At 37.9% G+C, this 22,835-nt stretch overlaps 1 protein-coding gene across 5 annotated transcripts in view; it reads right to left on the bottom strand.

Annotated features, from left to right (window-relative positions):
* Nucleotides 1–22,835, bottom strand: part of diaph2 (diaphanous-related formin 2) — a 780,284-nt gene that overhangs the window by 29,630 nt on the left and 727,819 nt on the right. For 3 of the 5 annotated variants that reach the window (XM_072594675.1, XM_072594678.1, XM_072594676.1), the window contains one exon: nucleotides 1,669–4,905. In XM_072594675.1, coding sequence (XP_072450776.1) covers nucleotides 4,841–4,905 — 65 coding nt within the window. In that variant the 3' untranslated portion in view covers nucleotides 1,669–4,840. Of the gene's footprint in view, nucleotides 1–1,667; nucleotides 4,906–22,835 lie in introns of those variants that run through there. The other 2 variants (XR_011964075.1, XM_072594677.1) reach the window with 2 other exon arrangements.

Below are 22,835 nucleotides of genomic sequence, written 5' to 3'. Positions count from 1 at the left end.
TTTCTGCAATGCATTTTGTAGATAATACTTACTGCTGCTACTCAGTATCAGTGGTGGAGGGGGACGGAGTAGATGCTTGTGGATGGAATACCAATCAAGTGGGCTGCTTAGTCCTGAATGGTGTCAAGCTTCTGGAGTGTTATTGTAGCTGCATACATCCAGTCAAGTGGGAGTATTCCATCACACTCCTGACTTGTATCTTGTAGATGGAAGACAGGCTTTGGGGGTGGGGGGGTGGGGGGGGTGGGGAAAGTTCAGATGGTGAGTTATTCACCGCTGTATTCCTAGCTTTTGATCTGTTTTTGTACCCACTGTGTTTATGTGGTGAATCCAGTTTAGTTTCTGGTCAATGGTAAACCAAACCTCCACCTGGATGTTGATAGTGGGGGATTCAGTGAACGTAACACTATTGAATGTCAAGGGGCAGAGGTTAGATTGCCTCTTATTGGTAATGGTCATAGCTGGCATTTGTGTGGCATGGCACATATTTGCCACTTGTCAGCCCAAACCTGGATATTGTCTCGATCTTGTTGCATTTGGATGTAGTCTGCTTTAGTATCTGAGGAGTCGTGAATGGTGCTGAACATTGTGAAATCATCAATGAACATCCCCATCCTTACATTATGATAGAGGGAAGGTCATTGATGAACTGAAGATGGTTGGGCCTAGGGCACTATCGTGATAAACTTCTGCAGCTGACATGACTAACCTTCAACAACCACAATCATCTTCCTACGTGCACTTTATGACTCCAACCTGATACCCATTGACTTCAGTTTTGCTAGGGCTCCACGATGCCACACTTGATCAAATGCAACCACTACATCAAGGGTTGCCACTCTCACCTCTGGAATTCAGCATTTTTGTCCATGTTTGAACCAAGGCTGTAATGAGGTCAGGGGCTGAGTGGCCTGGATAGAACCCAAACTGGGCATCACTGAGCAGGTGCTGTTTGATAACACTGTTGATGGCACCTTCCATCACTTTTCTGATGATTGAGAGTATACTGATGGGGGTGATAATTGGCTGGGTTGTATTTGTCCTGCTTTTGAAGTACAGGACATAGCTGGGCAATTTACCACATTGTTGAGTAGATGTCAGTGTTGTAACTGTAACTGTACAGGAACAGCTTGGCTTGAGGAGCGGCAAGTTCTGGAGCATAAATCTTCAGTACTGTTGCCGGAATGTTGTCAGGGCCTGTAGACATTGTATTATCCAATGCCTCAAACTGTTTCTTGATTTCACATGGAGTGAATTGAATTGGGGACCACTAAAGTAGGCTGAGATAGATCATCCAATCAGCACTTCTGATTGAAGATTGTTGCGAATGCCTCAGCCTTTTTTTTTGCACTGATATGTTGAAAGCTGTTGGTCACTATCTTAGACTTTACTTCACTATGTTACTCTTATTTTTTTTCCTTTGTTCATTCACAGGATGAGGGCATCACTGGCTAGGCAGCATTTATTGCCCACCCTTTATTGCCCAGAGGGCAGTTAAGAGTCAACTACATTGCTGTGGATTAGTGGTGCTGGAAGAGCACAGCAGTTCAGGCAGCATCCAAGTAGCTTCGAAATCGACGTTTCGGGCAAAAGCCCTTCATCAGGAATTTGCCCGGAACGTCGATTTCGAAGCTACTTGGATGCTGCCTGAACTGCTGTGCTCTTCCAGCACCACTAATCCAGAATCTGGTTTCCAGCATCTGCAGTCATTGTTTTTACCTCGTTGATTTTAACCCGACTGCGAATCCTCTTGTAAGGATTCCTGCCTTGAAGAAGGTTTCCTCCTCTCTCTACAAGAATCTCAGGGAGTCCCTCTCCCACTGCAACTCCCAGGTCATTTCCTCTGCCCTGAAGCTCTTCAACCATGTCGTGAAACAAACTCGCTACCACAGCCACATTTGCTTCCTCAGTGCTTGCCCTTTTATTCCTGAAGGGCTTTTGCCTGAAACGTCGATTTCGAAGCTACTTGGATGCTGCCTGAACTGCTGTGCTCTTCCAGCACCACTAATCCAGAATCTGGTTTCCAGCATCTGCAGTCATTGTTTTTACCTACATTGCTGTGGGTCTGGAGTAACATGTAAACCAGATGAGGCAAGAATAGCAGTTCCTTTCCCTATAGGATATTACTGAACAAGATGGGTTTTTCTGACAATCAGTAATGGATTCATCATTAAATTCTTAATTATAGATATTTATTGAATTCAATCTCCACCATTTGGCTGTGGCGGGATTCAAACCCAAGCCCCTGGAACATTATCTGGGGCCTCTGGATTAACAGTTCAACAATAATACCACTAGGCTATCGCCTTGTTCCTTCTAAGCCAGAAAATTTGCTTCCATCATAAAATTTAATAGATTTAAACTCTAGATTTGGGTTAATTTGTATGTCAACTTTATTTGTGCCAGTTTTAGATTTTCTTAGCAACTTTACGTTTCCCTATGAATTTACTTCTTTGCTGACAAATCAAGAAGTATCACCAACAGTCTCAGGGAAAATGTGTGGCCTTGACATTCCCATATTTCTAGCCGGAGGAGGATCTACAGTAGCAAGGAGTTTGCAAAAGCACAAAAGTAGGAAAGAGTTCACTTAATTTTTTCTATTATACTCTTACAAGGCAAGAACTCATGAAATCTTGGCAAGTAATTTTGTCATGTACACTGCTAAGAAGCTCGCTCAATTTTTAAAAGTTTAATTTTTCTTTACAATTTGTCACTTTTTCAACCATATTTACTTGAGTCCTACAATGCCTGATTAATTCCAGACTTAATTTTGCACATGTGCATCCCTTCGCTGTAAATCTGCACAATGTTGGATGTTTCTTCAATGCTTACTATGATTGCAGAGGAATCTGGAATCATCGTCTAGCATCATGAACTTTCTCCAATCTCTGCTTGATTCTTTGTCTAGTTTACAGGGGTAATTCAACATATCTAATTGGTTGCCTATTTGAGAAGATTTACTTACCATTGTACATTCTGTCATTACCATTTGTCCAGCTGTCTCCCAAGTTGAAATCTCTCAAAGGCATAGTTTCCTCTGAAGTTTGAATCTAAACTGTACACATCTTTTCTGATGAGGTTTTTAAACAGAAGGATGTGCATATGTTGGACAATAGATTTTGGGTCAGAAAATTGCAGCAAACTGATAAAAAGTCTTATTTCTCTGGTGTAATTCTAAGAATATGAGTCCAAATAGTAAAATTATATCCTAACGATTGAATCACAGTATTTAAATATAGAAAGAGTAGTCAATAACAATACAGTTTCAAGAAGAATTTTGTAAAACAAAGAAATTGTGAAAGAAAGGTTTAAAGTTACCTCTACAGTTCTTTGCCTTGGGGTGGAAGTAATATCAATGAAAGAGTTAACCATCACTCTCAACATTACCCAGACAACATCTGTGGTAGGAAGTAGACCAGTCTCTTGCATAATTAGAATTTGAATTGAATAGTTCCATCAACAAAAGGGCATGTCTGGTCTGTTGGCCTGAAAACAAATGCAGCAGCAATGCAGGGCAAAAAAGGTCAGTCAGAAACAATGGGACCATTCGGGATGTCTACAAGATGAAGATTTGTCCTGATAGACTGAGACAACTTGCTTTCTCAGCACTAGAATTCACTTACGTTTTTATAAAGTACTTTGAATTGAGAAGAAAGCAGGTGCTGTGTGAAAATTGGAAATACTTTAAATGACAACAATCTCAATAATATCAATTTTATTTTAAACATTAAAGGCATTGTGCTGATATACATTCTATTTTCATTTATATAAGACAAGCAACTCTGTTAAGTATTTGCAAATTCATTTACAACAAACCTTCACTATATATTTAATGGATTTGGAACTTGGTTGACTATTTGTAATTGTCATGTGAAGTGAAGATATTTGCTAACATATAAACTGGTTATGGAGTTTAAAATGAGTACTTTATTTGTCTGACCACTTAAACACATATCCCAACTACTGCTGAGATCTGCTTATAATACTTAAAACACATTTAAATGGAATGCATTTTATGATGCAATTTCCAAAATCATAATTTGTATAAAATAAATATGAGTGTTGCAACATTGCTATTGCACAATGTGGATATGACTAAACTTTCACTGCAGCAAAGCGGACTGTGCAATAACTATGTGATATTAAAACTCATACTTAATGTATTTTGCATGTGACTTAAGAAATCATGTAATACAGACACTACTTAATAGATGTCAGTCTCTTGTGACAGGCAGTGACAAAATAAGAATGCTGTATTCATCATTTTGTTTCCTGAAAATATGCATATAAAGTACATACAAGTGCATAATTAGAAAATATTTTTGCTCAAGAAAAATACTTAATTTTAGGGAAAACAGAAATGTAAAATAAATCCTCCTGAAAAGCCAGAGAGCAAAAGAGGGCTATTTTGCCACAGTTGATACGCTGAGTATGTTCAGACTTTGGTTATTTTGGTAGCATTCCATGACCCCAAAGCAGAATAACTTTGAACTAACTCATGTGAAGTACAAACAGAAAAGCATGAGAATCACGCCAAATCGGGATCCAAAGTATTTGAATTTCTTTTTTTTTAAGTAGACAAAAAAATTTAAACGAGTTTCAGAACACAATGGACAATTTTAGGTCAGTTAGTGGGAATATAAAAGTTAAAACTTTCTGAAGGGTCAGAAAAGGGTGTTCAACCTTGTGCATTCTCTGACACAATCTTTTCATGATTCCTTTGGAACCTCCTCTTCGCTGCCTTCACAGATTATTATCTGCACTAAAGTTCTGAGCTGCTCTGATGCCCAAGGCTTGTTAGAAAATAATCTTCAAACTTCAGTCCTTTGGCACCTTGGGATCATGCAAATGTTGTATTTCCATTGTGTCGTGAACGTGATCTCTCCAAAGTAATACGCCTATTTTCTGTGACAAGAAATATAAACATTTGAATTTTAATGGCAAGTTTTCCAAAGAAATTCGTAAAACATGAAAGTAAAATTGAAAACATAAAATTGCTATGAAAATAGAAACAGCAAAATTACATTGCTGTTGAAATGCATTTGAGGATCTGTAAAAAAAAATTCTTAAGCGCAGTGTGATTTAGCAGATAAAGGATGCACAGGCACATTATCTTGGATAGTTATGAAGCAGAAATTACAACTAAAATTGCCTACATATTAGGAATCTATTGAGGTGACAATGAAGTGCACTTCAGACACCTTTGGGGATGGAATTACAGAGTGGTAAAAATGCACAGTGATTGTTAAAAGCAAAAGCAACAAAGATTGAAATGGTAGAAATGCACGCAAGGTCTGCTGGCTCCCTTTCATGTTGAATGTCGGTTATAGACAACACCAAGTCATCAGTTATCCATAATATTAACCATTCCATTACCAATAAGACTAGGGTTTGGTATTGTACAGTAGATTCTATTGAGGACATCTTTAACAAAGTACTCTTGCCTGCAATGTGATTGATTTTTCTTGCAGTGTCTGGAGTCAAGTTGCAAAAGCATTACTGCAACAAACATGTCAGTTCTGCTACCTAAGGCTTAGTATAAAAGAGCTAATTCACTAAAATTGCAGTAATTCTATTAGACTTCATTTTGTTAGGCCATGAAACTACTTCAGAAGAACACAAGATACGGATGATATTTCAATAGGATAATCTGATATATGTTTTCTGCTATAAAGTGCATTATTTACATCATAAATAAAGATAGTACATAATATAATGGGTCTAAGAGACGCTGTTTGTTCTCTTTTCTGGAAGACTGATGCATGGTCAACAAGTACCATGTATGAATCACATAGCTTTTCTCCCACAGTTGATGATCTTTCTCATTAATGAATTGGAACAGCACTGCTCTGCAATGAGCTCATGCAGTATATAAAATAAGAGCTTATCAGAATAGTAAAATGATTTTCAGGACTGCAACTATTACACAATTATTTATCATCAGCAATGTGACCACCCCAGTGCAAACTCCAGAAAAAACCCTGAAACTGAAGATCCTACAAAGTTGTATAACTACGTAACCAAAAGCACAACTGTTTAGTAGTATTCTTGAAACAAAAACTCTGAATAAGACAGCAGGCAAATTTGACAACTTCAAAGAAAATTGACACAATGCAGAACTGTGACAACAAACAATATTTTTTAAGCAAGTTGTTCATATCCAAAATTTCAGCTTTGATAATCAATACAGTATGCACGCCAAACATATACACAATACAGCCATCTGTAGTAAATAACTTAGCAAATTCAATTTCTGTTACGAAGTACAATTTGCAAACTGTTTGTGACAGTGTAAACAGTGCTCTCTTGGATCATCATACCATGCAATAATGTAAAATATTGTTGACCTGACCCTGCTAAACTTAAAAATTAAACTGCAAAAATGTCCCAAATACATGCCAGTTCAATGGTGGAAGAAGTTGTCAGCTCTCAGGATAAGAGTAACCAAGTTCTCTGCAAAATGTTTCTAATACATCCAATTATACACAGGCGGTCTCTGGGTTGTGAACAGGCTCCATTTGCAAGTTGATTTGTAAACACCGAAAACAATGCACAACTACATTAAGGAGTTGTTCATAAATACACAAAATATTTCTTTGCCAGATCTTTAAAATTACAACACCTGTATGAGGGCATGCTCAGAAATAGAGGCATTAGTAAGTTGGACATTTGTGAATTGGGCACCCCCATTCAAGCAACAATATATTTAGATTAGATTAGATTCCCTGAAGTGTGGAAACAGGCCCTTTGGCCCAACCAGTCCACACCGACTCTCTGAAGAGTAACCCATCCAGATCCATTTCCCTCTGACTAATGCACCTAACACTATAAGCAATTTAGCATGGCCAATTCACCTGACCTGCACATCTTTGGACTGCGGGAGGAAACCGGAGCACCCGGAGGAAACACATACAGACACGGGGAGAACGTGCAAACTCCACACAGACAGTCATCCGAGGCTGGAATTGAACTTGGGACCCTGGTGTTGTGAGGCAACAGTTCTAACCAATGGGCCACCGTGCCGCCTCTATTTCAAATCATTTAATATAACGATTTGAAATAGAGTAAACAATTTTTCATTTCTATGTGCCAGTATCTTATGGGGTAGAAGTAACAATTAGAAATATTTATGCAATCAATACATTTGTGGACAACAGATTTTGATGTACTCTCTTTTCAGCAAGATACAGTGAGGAATGGATATTGAATGAATGTACAATTCTAAACTGGATATTACAAAGAAATGGAGAAATAAAAATAAAGTTGCCATAGTCCCTGAGGATCATAGGGCTGCTCTCTCATTGGAGATAGATAACTCATGGTGAGTTTAATCCCAGGTGAAGTGTGAGGTTGAGATGGCGGGACACTCATAAGTACCCTCAGCCAGTGCAGGAATTGAACCCTGTATTGTAAAACAGAGAAAGATTTAAGGAATCCAACATTAATGTGATTTATTTGAGATTGTCATACCTGAAGATTTGGGAGAACAATTGAAATGCTCATGACATTGGGGTGTCAAGACGAAATAAATATTCTTCGTTTTCTTAAACTGTCACCTGATTTGCAGTATATTTTGCAACAGGATTCAAACAGATGTGATTTTCTAAGTAGTGAATTCTTTAGAAGTTATTGGATGCATGCATGATTCAGATTTGCCTCTGCTTTTTCCAGAAGTCCATCAAAACAAAAGAACCTGGGATATTTAAAAGTAACTAAAAGGAACAAAACTGTTTTAACTACTTTTGTTTTAAAAGGACTAAACAATTTTGCACCACCTTATATATGAAGGATCTTTTATGCTGGGACTAATGATATCCTTTTAACAAGATCAAGATCCCGCTTTGCAGGGTCACCTAAAACAAATTGCATATATCTTCAACGAGCATGGATATTCTGACAGAATCCAGCAAGTTTTGATGTATGCTTCTGTTTGTTAATTTATCAGCACTGTGGCTCTGTCAACCTTTGGTGAAAAATCAAAGCTTTTAATATGGAGCTAGTGTTAAACCACTGAATTGCTAGTTGTTGAAAGAAACAAAACTAAATTTTTACTCAGTTTTTGTTTCATTCACAAAGTGAAGCCTTATAGATGTATAGCTCCTAACTCTACAACCCAACATTGGAGTCAATGTACCTCTTTAGATGTGTTGGAATAAATGAGAAACAAATTGACCGTCACTTAAAGGGCCACTGTAGCAAAGAAAAGCTGAAATGAAATTTATAACATTAAATTATTATTTCTGGGGATGATAAACTGCTCCATCCCGTGGCACCAACCAGTCACAGTGGTCTCACATGTACTGGTGAACAGCATGTACTCTGTCACCATGGAAGAGGGTTAGAAATTTGGATCATAATACCTTGCAACCATGTGCTACCTGGACTTGTTAGTGACCACTCAGGCCAGTTCAATGTCTTTTTGTAAACAGTATCATCTAGCCATAGTTCTCAGAGGACCATAGAGATCTCTCTCAATCATAAAGAGATAATTTTGAACGTAAGAAATAGGAAAGGAAGTAAGGCCATTCGGCCCATCGAGTCTACGCCACCATTCAATCATGGCTGATGAGCATTTCAACACCACTTACCCGCATTCTCCCCGCATCCCTTAATTCCATGCGAGATTAAGAATTTATCAACCTCTGCCTTGAAGACATTTAACGTCCCAGCCTCCACTGCACTCTGTGGCAATGAATTCCACAGGCCCACTACTCTCTGGCTAAAGAAATATCTCCTCATTTCTGTTTTAAATTGGCCCCCTTCAGTTCTAAGGCTGTGCCCACAAGTCCTAGTATCCCCGCCTGACGGAACAACAATTTACCAGCATCCACCCTTTCTAAGCCATGCATTATCTTATAATTTTCTATTAGATCTCCCCTCAATCTTCTGAACTCTAATGAATACAATCCTAGGATCCTCAGCTGTTCATCGTATGTTAGGCCTACCATTCCAGGGATCATCCTTATGAATCTCTGCTGGACACACTCCAGTGCCAGTATATGCTTCCTGAGGTGAGGGGCCCAAAACTGGACACAGTATTCTAAATGGGGCCTAACCAGATCTTTATAAAGTTTCAGTAGCACACCACTGCTTTTACATTCCAACCCTTTGATTTGGCTACTTGTAGCTTGAGAGACACTGCTCCACAAGCATGGGGCAAGATCTCTATGAATTACCACTACCAGTACAGAGTACAATGGGTGTCATTTTGCACCACATTCTAGCTAACAAGGTAATTGAACTAAACAACTCCCTCACAGGTCCAAAAAGATTCTCTTTACCTGTGCACAATTATCCAGTGAGTTACCCCCCACTGTCATCATTAATTACTTTATACAGCAAAGAACAGCAACCTTCCCCTTCCCAGAGGCCATTTTATGAGTCCAAACCACAGGTGGACAATGGTTTCTAAGGTTATGCATATTGGAGAATTTAGGTGCACACTGACCATGTTTTTGAAACTATAAGATACAGCTGCAGAGACTTGTAAAATTACTCAGTAGATGTCTATCGCCCCATCCATTTTCTTCAGGACACAAATTTTTTTCGCTTATGCAACCAAACTTGTCACTAAAATTGGTACAACGTCTTAAATGTAAAATAAGGCTCATTTTCTGTTAAATATTTAAGTGGAACTATTTTGTATTTTTAAATTTCTTTCTATCTATATCTACGCCACTATGTATCCTCCATAAGACAGAATTCCAAGTTAATCCAAGTGTACACATTCCAATCAATGCAATCAGATGTATACTTCAAAAAGTAAATGACACGAGATTCAAGCATAGTGCAACACATATTGTTAACTTTTGTCCCCGATTGAATTGAAATATCTCATCTCTTAATAAATTGCATGTTAACTGACTAAATTCACTTGAATGTCAGTTTCACTCTCATTCTTCTTGTTGAGAAATGATAAAAAGCTGCCAAGATAAATTATTATATTAACTGTTGCATCCTAAAGTCATGCAGTGCTTACCAGAATTAAATAACAAATGTTGACAGTTGGGGGTGCCATTATAACAGAGCTGCCAGAATTGCGACATGACTAGTTTAAACTTGAATTTTGTAATCTTGACTCTCTAATGGACATTTAGAACATAGAACATAGAAAAATACAGCGCAGTACAGGCCCTTTGGCCCTTGATGTTGTGCTGATCCAAGCCCACCTAACTTACACTAGCCCACTACCCTCCATTTGCCTATCCAATGCCTGTTTAAATGCCCATAAAGAGGGAGAGTCCACCACTGCTACTGGCAGGGCATTCCATAAACTCACGACTCACTGAGTAAAGAATCTACCCCTAACATCTGTCCTATACCTACCACCCCTTAATTTAAAGCTATGCTCCCTCGTAATAGCTGACTCCATACATGGAAAAAGGTTCTCATGGTCAACCCTATCTAAACCCCTAATCATCTTGTACACCTCTATCAAGTCACCCCTAAATCATCTTTTCTCCAATGAAAACAGCCCAAGTACCTCAGCCTTTCCTCATACGATCTTCCTACCATACCAGGCAACATCCTGGTAAACCTCTTCTGCATCCGTTCCAGTGCCTCCACATCCTTCCTACAGTATAGCGACCAAAACTGCACACAATTTAGTTTAATAGGACTCAATGCTAGTGGTATCTGTACACCCAAGATACCTTGGATACTTAAATACTTTTGCTTGATTGATAGACATGCATTTAATAACCTGGAGTTCAGCCTATCTTTAATGCTGTGAGCATGAGATAACTAGAGTATTGAGATTCTAATCTCCTATTTGATTCTATTGCTATGGTGCACTTTTTCCATACATAATGTTTCTGTCTCTGCAACAGATCTGTTAAGGGAAAGTTACATGACCGAAATGCTCCTCAAATACCCCAAAAATATCCCATAGGAATAATAGTAATCCAGTTCATCTGGTGCAACTGAAGAAGTGAATCAATTAAAATTATTCAGATTACTTAAAGCTGCTCATGAAGAAATTGGTAAGACTCTAAGTATTGTGCCAGGGCCACGAAGGATAACATAAGCCTGTAATGACAGAATTAAGTTCCTGAGATAGAGAATGTAAAATGGAAAGACTCAGTGGGTCTGGCAGCATCTGTAGGAAGAAATCTGTGGTGAGACTGGTGTTTTACCAGTGCTGACTTCTGTGGATGAAAAACAAGCAGGTTGCAGCCTGTGGAGTGTGTAATGTGATGTTGCTGAATGAAGGTAAACATGGAAGTCCACAGAAGCAATCGGTGAACTTCATTCACCAGGTAATTGCACACACATTGAAGCTAGGTAGTGGCATCTCTTAGCTTCTCACCAGTGCCTGGGAAAATCATGCTGATCATGAGGTGGGATGCAAAGATCCCTAAATAAGGTCCTTGACAATTACTAATGAGAACTCATCTAGCTGATGGAATCTTAAGGGAAATGGGACTAGTTTCCCTCAAGAACCTAATTGTCTTTTTGTTTTTGCTATCATCATCCAAATTTCTTACCGTTGCCAATGCCTCGAGGGCTGGGAGAATTCAGTTAATCTCATCGATTCTCGTAATAACTCAAACATTTTTTGAAGAATAAATATGCCCAAGATGAATGTTGGAAGGCCAGAAATGCAGAAGTCAATGTCAATCAGAAAGTGAATCAGCTGCCAAAATAGATTTCTCAAAATAGCCAAATTTTTTTCTGGAGCAAAGCCATCTCAAATGCCACAAAAAGCAAAATAGCCAGCAAATGTAAAAACATTTTAACAGTGTAAAGGGAATGAGTGTCCATTTGAAAAGATCCCCTTCAACATGATCATGAAAGACTAAAACCATTCTTTTCATAACACCAGCAAATTCAACACTCAAGATCTTTGTGAAAATACAATGGCAGTGATCTGGCTATTACTCAAACAACAAAACCTTTGTTAAATTTATCTCATACGTCTATGCAGTGCAAGGACAAGAGCATCTTGATTACATGCTGCATAACATTTTACTTGGATCTCTTTATTCTAAAGGAAATGAACATTTTCAAATTTAAAAAAAATCATTCATTTAAAAAAAAAGCAAATCAGACTTCTCTACTCCCAGGATGGCAAATGTACTACTAATTGAAAAGTCATGCCAGAAAGACACACAAAAAATCAACATTCTCATGGCTACAAGGAAGCTTTCTGTTTATATTGAGTAACTGCCTTGGTATTACTGTATCATATCAGGAAGCTGTCGAAGATCTTGTTCAATAGAGTTAATCTCATTGAGTACAAAGTAATGGAGCAGTTGTTAAGAATAAAAGGAAAATTGAATGTGTCTTAGTGAACTGGATTACAAATACCATTGGGGTATGTCCAGTGTTATGGATGGAATCAAATCACAAGATCCTAATCCACATCAACTATCCAATTTCCAACATTTCCCCCCCCAACTTTCCTCTCTTTAAGTTCTCTAATCATACAAATTGGTCCATCTTCTTGTCAGGGTTAAAATGTTTTCTATAATGGAGATATTAGGGCAAATCAAGACTTTTACCATTGTAAAATCAAACTTAAAATGTACAACACTGACTTTGTACTTGCAAGGAAAGCAACAAAGGAGTTTTCTTTTAATGTGTGAATTCAAGTTAATGTGATAATACAAGGATAAGTGTCAAAATCAGACTAAAGATCTATAGAAAGGCTAAACTCAGAGTGACATGAATTGTTCAATGTTAGTAGTCAGTGTCTGATATCAGATGAGTTCAGATCTGAAAGACTTATCGATATAGACAATTCCTGCTGTCTGTGCAGATAAGGTACATTAAGGCATGTCCACAATAAGGTCACATGTAGCAATCACCATGTTCTCTGATAAAGAGTTGAAATCTGATCATTAATAGTTACTGATATCTGTTTTCTTTAAAGTAAATGGCATATAATCATATTGACGCAAATATTATTATGTTGTTTTAGTCTCGAGCTAGTGACAGGGTGGCTGATTAGAGGGAGAGAGCATGGATTTGCAATAGCTTTCATCATTCCTGATGAAACGAATTAAATCTTTTGAAAAGGCATTGAGAGCAGAATGTCTATGGATGTAATTTACCTTTTAAGCAGATTTATAGAGGCATCTGATAATGTCCCGAATAACAGATACTTAACTAAAGTCGAAAGGGAAAACTGAGGGAAAATTATTCACTTAGTAGGAATTTGGTTGAGCTGAAATAGATTGCAGACACTAACAGCAGGTTAATTAAATAGCAGGATTTGTCCAGTGGTGCTCAAAAGGATATGTATTGGAGCATCAACTATTCACTGCTTCAGTTATGACTTAGGTATTATTTTAAAAATCAGGCAAAAAGTTTAAGCTTTTCACCTTGCACTCATTCGGACTGAAACACACAATTACCAACTTCTAAATGAAACAACAATTCATTCAGCAATGGAAGAGGGTACATACAGTATGGACTATGGTTGGTGTGGAGATGTTAATTATCTTCATTAATAGATTAAATTCAAACCAGGCAAGTCCATTCTAAATGTGTAGAGCACTGCCATGGTGATGCAGAAGGGACTGGTTGTCTCTGTAGCTCTTTTCTCAGTGAGAAAGGTGAGATACATTGGTCTTCTTTTTGCCTAAGAATAAGGCCTTGAGTGTGAATAAATGTAGCTTCTTCAGTGCACTGCTTGACTGAGATGATAGGTTCGAAAACCACATATCCAAATTCACCAGTGACACAAAGATCGTAAACAATATAGGTGGAAGCACACCATGAAGGAGATAGTGATGGATCAAATGATTGAGGAAACTGTGAAATAGATTTCAATGTGAGCAACTGTTAGGTTATCCAGCTAGGATTAAAGGAATCCTAAAATAGTATAATATCCACATGGTGGAAAACTAGAAACAATGTGATACCTGAAGAGACTTTGGGATCTAAGGGTGCATAAATCATTTTTAAAAAACCATGGTACAGGAACTAATTTAAAAGGGCAATGGAATGCTGTTGTTAAAGGGTGATATGAACAAAATATTCACGTGATAAAGCGATAGGCTAAATTGGGAGAAATTATTTATGCTAGCTGAGGTCTCCAAGATAGGGTTGGCTAGGAGCATGGTCAAAGAAACTGAGCTACATGTTTCAGGAATGAAATAAGAAAACACTTCTTCATACGAAGTGGGGTTGAAGCTTGGCATTCTCTTCTACAAATGGCAATTGGTACGAGATCAATTGTTAATTTTAAGCTTGAATCTGTGTCACAACTCATTGGGGTAAGGTGGAAGAGTCGACACAAAAGTTGAAGCTGTTATCAAACTACACAAAATCCTTAATTTACCTGTCTGTTTAGACTCTAGTTAACAGAAAACATGGGCTAGGTTTCTGATACATAAACAGATTCCAATTACAATAAATAACTATGAACTGCCAACACATAACATCAAATGTTCAAACTTCCTTCTAAAACCTGCCCTACATATATAGAGAGATTCAGACAAAAAAGGTTATAAAGATGATGGGAAAAATTGCTGGGGAAATGGTTCAATAGTGTCAATTCTCAGGATTCAATGAATTGTTCATTTTGTTTTCTAAGATCTTCAGTTCTCAGATATTTTCCTTCAGGTTCTCTCAATTATTCACTGGTGGCACAGACTGATTGTTTTCACAAATGATAAAGACTCTGAATTACTGGTTAACAGCAACAGCTTACAGCAACTGGTATGAGAAAACAAATTGTCTTTCTTCAGGTTTCAGTTATTTTACTGAAAGGATTCACAAAATGTCCTTTCAGCAGTCTAAAGGCTTCTGCCAGTATTATTCACATGTATAAGCTGTTCCATTACCCAGGAACTAATCAGATAATTGTTGTCAGGCTAATGGATATTGGCATCTGCAATAGATCACAACTCCACAAACTAATCAGCAACTAGTTGTTGGCTGAATCTCATTTTATAAACTGATCCCGATGTCAGAATACAAACAACCAGTAGCAGAGAAAGTAGTCACTTTCCTGACAAAGAAACCAGGATGAATTACCTACTCAATTTTTGGGGTGGTGGTTTACCTCTGTTGGCAATTGAAAACAGGGATGGGGAACGTTCAGACATGTGGCTAGTGAAAGTCACGTTGCTGCCCTTGCCTCTGATTCTGTTTTCATTGTGATTCTCCCCCTCCATAACTGTCCCCTCAAAAAACATACCTATTCGCCAATGGAATTCTTCTTGGCTGCATAGCTTGGGCCTCTAGCAACATGCCTCAGTTACTTGAGTCTCAGATTCTCCAGGGTGGGATATCGTTGGAGAGCCTACTGGCTGGACAACAAACTTGCCTGACACAGTTTAAATACCTAACTGGTCACTGATTCAGTGAGCTCTCTCACTGGTGGGGTTGAGGAATTATAAATTAACAGCAACAGCTTGCAGCAACTTGTAGGAGAATAGAAATTGGCTTTCTTCAGATTTCTTCAATTTACAGAAAAGATACATGAGGCTCTGCCACCCTGTATCTTAATTTCCATCATCAACAAAAATGAATCTGACTGAAATGAGGGCAGCACCTCCACATCCACCTCCCATTCTTAAAGGTTCATGGAGTCAAACCAGTGACAATCTGACCCATTGTTTCCCCTGGAATCTAGAATGAGGCCCAATTTCAGGCTGAGGGGCTGTTCACAGACTGAGGAGAAATTTCTTCACTATATGGCTAGAGAAGCGTTGGATTTGCTTTTCCCAAGTCTCTGAATGCACCATCACAAGCTGATGTGGACAGTTCTTTGGATTTTCAGGGAATCAATCAATATGGAAAATGAGGAAGGAAATCGTAATGGAGTCTAAGACTGACCATGATCATAATGAATAGCACAGCAGACATAACAGGTGGTACAGTCTTCTCATATTCCGATTCTTAACGTGAAGTGTTCGATTTGAGAAAAGCAACTTATCAAGTGTATGACAGTGCTAGGTAACCTTTCATCACGAGAATGGAACATGATTAAAAAAAAAGAGAAATATTGTGTGTAAGTCAGCAGAACAAAAAAAGTTAGGACTGCAGAAATAGGCAATTAGTGTAGATTCACCTCACATGGAAAATTTATTATTAAACAAATGCAAGGCTTTAAGTTGTTGCAGCCATCAATGTCTTCAGCCAGACATTCAAAACTTGATAGTGATAAGAAATCCAAAGTACAAATTTAACCCGATTTCGCAACATGGAAATTGTGGACACTGAGAATAACTGCTATAAAACAAAATCCAATGAGCACTTAGATAAACTACTTATGTACCGTCATGATATAAACTGTTATTTATTAAAAGGCAACCAAGTCTCTTCTGCAAACTTATTGCTAATAGAAATTGGTTAAATGCCGAGTATTTATAGTCAGCTTAATAAGTTTCATTTTCCTGCAAACTATTAAAGTTTTAATTTCTAAAAACAAATTAGTGGAATGATTATTCCTTGATGATGACATCTGTACTGAGCCTGGAAATGGGCTATGGTTAGATGAGGCCTATCCGGAGAGCAACTGGGTAGGTACTTAAAACAAATAACTATTCTACAATGTGTTGGGCTTTCCAGTTAACCTTGCTTAATTAGGACTCTTGCTGGAATGTAAGTTAATTAGTGTGCAAGAATAGAATAGGAGTTATTTTAGTGAATCACTCTATGGCTCAACAGTCTGATAAGGAATTAGAACAGATAGACTGGTTAGCAGTTTTGAACAGCTCATTAACAGGCAATATGAACAATGAAGTCTCTGAGGATAGTATTTGAGGGAGTTATGAAACTGGGCATGGAGAACAGCTTGAGATAGATTTAAAAAAGGATAGTGCAAGGTTTGGGCCTGATTGATCAAGGACAGAAGGTATAAGCAAAGGCTCAAGAAGTTAATGGCATGTGGATAAATTTAAAAGTGTATGATGCACTTAATGGCTTAGATATAGAACTCAATGTTTCATGGAATATTTCAAAAGCAATTTGCATATGTCAGACGTCCTGTTCGATTTGGTCCAGTCCTCACTACTTGCCACAGCTTTGAGGTTTTTTGCTGTATAACTTGTCTGTCATATTCCATTCCAGACTCTTTAACTCAACATGTCCACCATTTTGCTTGCAGTCAAATGTAATTGAAAGATTAACATTTTCATAATGGTCAATATTGTGGTGGTGATTTCAACTGTTGTCAGAAATCTTTATAAATTACAACAATGTTAATTCCCATATTTTAGCATCCGATGTAATTCTTAATGACTCTAGCAATTAGCCACCATAGTCTGTATTGCAGATAGTTCTTGTGACTGATTTGGTTTACGTAGGTCCATGTATTTTAGAATGGATAATGCAAGGTTGTTCAAAGGCATGATATATCCTTTCATGCTCAACTATTTCTGGTTTAAAGCTATGCATGTTAACAGAAAGGAATAATTTTGAATGATGTTATTTAACACAGATTACCTATCAGACTTTCAGAAAAATTTAATGTATGTGGAACTGGTTCTATCATCTACATGGCAATATCTTCAAATAACTGAGGAACCTGGATAACCTGAGCAACTAAATCACAGTGGTAACTAAAACAAAATCTTTACTGATATGTGGAAAAAGGTTCTTCTTATCAGTTACTGAATAAAAAAGCACAAAATAAAAACTGAACATTTATTTTTTTCATGGGTCAGTTAGGCTACCATTTAATGATCATCCCTAATTGCCCATGTGAAAGCACGAAGAAAGCCTCCCTGAACAACTGCTGATCATGAGATATATCTGCAACACTGTGAGAAAGGGATTTTCAGTTTTTTGAGCCAGTAAAGGAGAAAGATTCCAAGGCAAGACTGTGTATGTCTTGGAGGGGAAGTTACAAGTTGTGGTGTTTTCATGCACCTGCTGCTCATATCCTTCAGATGTTAGGAATCACTGGTTTGCAAAGAGCTATTGACAGATCCTTGGTGAGTTGAAGTGCATGGTGTACCTGGTACACACTGTTGCCACTGTGCCATGGCAAGTGAAAAAAGTAAACACTGAAGGTAGTGAAAGAGATGTCGAGCAGCAGCTACTTTCTCCTAGATGACGTTGAGCTTCTTGAACATTGTTGGAGCTGCACACAACCAGCTAAGTTGAGAGCATTCCATCATACTTGTGGCATGTAGATGGTGGATAAACTTTGGGGTGTCAGACAAAACAAATACAAAATTAGAATGTTATTTACTTGAGATGTAGCATAGAAACACTTTTAGTCCCTTTTCTTAAGGTTATATTTGTAACTAATAAAATTAGGGGCTGTTTAGCTTTTTGTACCATCAAATTTTAATTCCATACCAATCGGTAGAGGCATGTGACAAATGGATATGCACTTCACAATCAGTCTAAAATCTCAACCTGATAATTGCATGAACACATAACAAGACGCTCGGATCAAACAATCAAGCAACGTCAGAAATTCAACATAAGAGAGCGAACCAGATAATCTTCAGAATGATTTACTGTCACAACAGTTTGTGGAATGGATCTTTGTTTCCATGTCATTTAGAACACTAGCTTATGGCCTCAGAAAATGACTGCAGAAAACAGCAGGTGCCGTCATTGGTCACTTGCCAGGAATGTACAGATGTAGACAAATATTTTCAAACCCAAGTAACTACAGGAAATTTGACACTCATTACACAATAAGCACCACTTAAAAGCATTGCTGGATATCACACAGCGCAAGTGCAGTTTGGAACACGTGCTTGCACTGTATGGATTTTTTTGAATAAGTACAAACATTTTAGTAAAGCAGACTGTTCTGCCTAGGTTATGATGGAGATATTCTCTGTGGTCTGAAGATGGATTGCATTTATGTGCCCTATAACTATTGTCTTGATGACTCATTGAATTAATTTCCATGGAAATAATTCTTGCCAATGTTCTGGGAATAAATGTGATTTTACAAAGACCAACTCTGGTCTTTAGGTTCTACAATGTCCCGAGGGTTGAAAGTAGCTATGAGAGTCCAATTTTAATAGCTTACACCCTATAACCTTCTCTTTAGCTGACAAATTGCTATGAAGAACCTTGGGACAATTAACCTCTGAATACCACTGTGCACAATAAATGAAATATCTCAGTAACAGTCAGTTCTTAACAAAATCTTCTGCTACTGATCAGCTTACAAATAAGTTTGGAGTTGTTGTTTACCCACCAAGTTCTATCAAGGTTCCAATGTACTTTCAAGATAGAAAGTGATCAACACATTTAATTCCTTTTAGAAAGACATATCAACTTGGCTTTCCAAATTTTAAGTACTGCCACCATGCACAAATAAATGCTCTTACTATTACAAACATCAAAAATTGATTCTGCAGTTGGGGGGGGGGCGGAGAAAAACTAACAGAATAATTTCCAGAATTCTTTAAGCCTATATACAGATGTTCAAGCTCAATGGATATGTTCTCCATGCATGGATCAGTGGATGAAATTGAAATTACCAATGTAAGGTTTAATGGTTCAAATATGGCATTGAACTGAATGCTTGAATATTTTTTGGATATGCAGAAAATCACCATCGAGTTCATTTATTTGCTGAGTATTGTATCACTAAATATTTCATTTCAGTCCTGTATTAATATTGTTAAGCTAATGAATATAAGTCTTAAATACCAGTGCAAAGTTTAGTAAATTTACCACGCATACAACAGTGAGAGCAGAATATCGAACATGCCAATATTTTACAATCAGATGCCACTAGTCAAATATTAATCCTTTGGTTCTATGCTTCTCAAATAGTTCTTCATTTTAAAGACCCTTGGAGTATCTCTAATGAATTCAAATCGAATTCTGCTTGGTCATTATGTAAGACTGGTTGAGAATGCTTGAGCTTATTTAATTTGAGGGGAATTAATGGTTCAATGTGAAGAGTCTAACCCCACTGAGAATCAACAAGTCTTTAACAGTAGACAGATTTTAATTTTTGGCTGACAACTTTGAATGTCAAGCAATGCTGAACACAAATCAGTAAGCATAAGGCTGTGAAGTTAGCAATGTAATAGCTACAGGTCATTCTGCTGCAACCTGACAGTTCTGTTCCTCTGCCACCTTGCGCTATAGAAAACCGCACTGTAGAAGATTGCTATACCCATTCAGCAGAACATTTGCATATCCAAACAATGAGCACAATTGGTCAATTGCATTATAACCAATTCGCGCTGACGAAATGAGTTATACCAGAATGACCTGTTCTTTAGAGTCACAATTACTTTTTGGTTTATGCTAACTAATAATTCCAGGAACTGCTACTTTTCCCTATTTAACAACTTTTTAAAAGGTGGCAGGCCACAGCTTGATCCTATTTAAACTTTGATCACCAATTTTGAGAAGTAAATGCAATCCATTTGCCAGTTAAAATAACTTACTAAAACAAAAATCTGTTGAAGTAGTTAAAGGGGGCATGGTGGCATTGGTGCCTCACTGGCTCAGGGATCTGGGTTCAATTCCAGCCTTGGGTGACTGCCTGTGTGGAATTTGCATGTTCTTCCCATGTATGTGCGGGTTTCTGCTGGATGCTCTAATTTCCTCCCACAGTCCAAACATATGCAAGTTAGGTGGATTAGCCATGCTCAATTGCCCATAGTGTCCAGAATGTGCAGGCTAGGTGGGTTAGCTGTGGGAAATGTGGGTTTACGGTGGGTCGAGGTGAGATGCTATTCATAGGATCAGTGCAGACCCGATGGGTTGACTGGTCTATATCTGCATTGTAGGGATTCTAAGTGTTCTAGTTGGAAGTTAATTTATTTTGTGTAATCTAAAGTACCTTGGCTACATGCTAACTTTAGACTTGTTTGTGAGAATAACCCCCAAAATATTTTTGCATTCATGTCAGAACACTCAACACTGATCATAATATCCCTCTGTTTGCTAATTTAACAAGAGTACAAAGTTACTCATTTTAAAAGGCTTAATGATTCTCTCAATATTGAGAGTAGAGGAGTACCAGATGAATGTCACAGTAGCACTAATTTCAATGTTCGTTGTTTCTATATGAAATTAAAGGAAAGACACAGAAACCTTACTAGTCTGTGACTGGAGTTGGGAATTAATTTGGTTTTGCAGAAGTAAATTTTGTTTTCTGAAATGGAAGGAAATGCTGGAAGTAAATAGCAGGTGTATCAGCATCTGTATTGAGAAAGACAAAGGCAGTATGTAATGGAGGTAATGGGGTTCCTTTATTGGCTGAAAAGCTGGTTAGAGGTCCATCATGTTATGTAACAGCAAGTTAAGGATCTCAGGTTTAGAATCCCCGCCAATAAAGAATTGCCAGTCAATTAGAAGCAGGCAGTCCTATTGAATGGCAGTGCATCTGGAGGAATATGGCACCCAGTCTCTGCCTAATTTGAATTTCCTAGCTGCAGTTGTTGGATTTGAAATCACAAATTTGAATTATTAATTTAGGCAACTGGATTATTAGTCTAATAATTGAATCACTATGCCACTATGTCTAAAACTGTGAATAGTAATTATAGGTCTTATTCCAATTTGTAGTTTCACTACTGTGAGGAGATTGTTCAACTTCTGGATCCCAAACCACAACTGATGGTGGGAAGGAAATTCTAAAGTGGGGTTGCTGAGGAGTATGGGTAAGGGAAGTGGCAGGCTTTCCTCTCACCAAATTAAATGGCTCCTCATCACCAAATCTGCCACCATGAAGAGAATTAGCTTTTGCCTAGAGTTAAAGCTTTAGATGTGACCTTTAATCAGGCCATTCAATGTGCCATTCTCTTCATACTTTAATGTAAGATTAGCAAATAATTAGTTTGGAATTTTTCTTTCTTTTAACAGTTTAAATCTTGTAGAACAGTTGCTAGCTGACAATTGTCACATCATGTGCCTCTGGAATTGGACAATTCCTCACAGTAGTACTTTTGTGCCACACAAATGCTGGGCCATGACCATCACCAATAAGGAACAATCTAACCCCTGCCCTTTGACATTCAATGGTGTTATCTTCACTGAATCGCACACAATGAACATTCTGTGGGCTTACCATTGACCAGAAACTCAACTGGACTAGCTGCATAAACACAATGGCTACAAGAGCAGGTCAAAGACTAAAAATACTATAACAAACAACTCCTCTCTTGACTCCCCAAAACCTGACCATAATTTATAAGGCACAAGGCAGGAGTGTGATAGAATATTCTCCACTTGCCTAGATGACTGCAGCTCCAACAACACTCAAGAAGCTTGACATCATCCAGGACAAAGCAGCATGCTTGATGAGCACTACATCCACAAGCATCTACTACCTTCACCACTGATGCTCAGTAGCAACAGTGTCTACTATCCATAAGGTGCATTGCAGAAATTCACCAAAAATTCTCAAACAGCACCTTCCAAACCCATTACCACTTCCATGTAGAAGGTCAAAGACAGCAGATACATGGGAACATTTTCACCTGCAAGTTCTCCTCCAAGCAACTCACCATCCTGATTTGGAAATATATTGAAGTTTCTTCACTGTCACTGGGTCAAAATCCTGGAATTCTTTCCCTAATGGCATTGTGGGTCAACCTGCAGTGGTTCAAGAAATCAGCTCACCACCACTTTGTCAAGAGCAACTAGGAATGGGCAATAAATGCTGGCCATTCAGTGACACTCACATCCCATAAATGAACAGAAAAGAAATTTTAAAATAATCAAATGAATTTGGAATAAAATACATAACGGTGACAACAAATCAAATGGTTCAGTAACTTGAAGGAAATCTGCCATCACTGAGGTCTGACCTACTTGTGAATCTATAGCAATGTGCTTGAATTTTCATCGTCTCTGAAATGTATTTACAAAGACAGCTCCCCACACCTTCTCAAAGGCAATTAGAGATTAATGATAAATGCCAAAGACAAATATCTTGAAAT

This window comes from Chiloscyllium punctatum, chromosome 25 (assembly GCF_047496795.1).
Source record: "Chiloscyllium punctatum isolate Juve2018m chromosome 25, sChiPun1.3, whole genome shotgun sequence".
Classification (NCBI taxonomy): domain Eukaryota; kingdom Metazoa; phylum Chordata; class Chondrichthyes; order Orectolobiformes; family Hemiscylliidae; genus Chiloscyllium; species Chiloscyllium punctatum.
The sequence above is the reverse complement of the archived record's forward strand: the minus strand, read 5'-3'. Positions and strand labels throughout refer to the sequence as shown.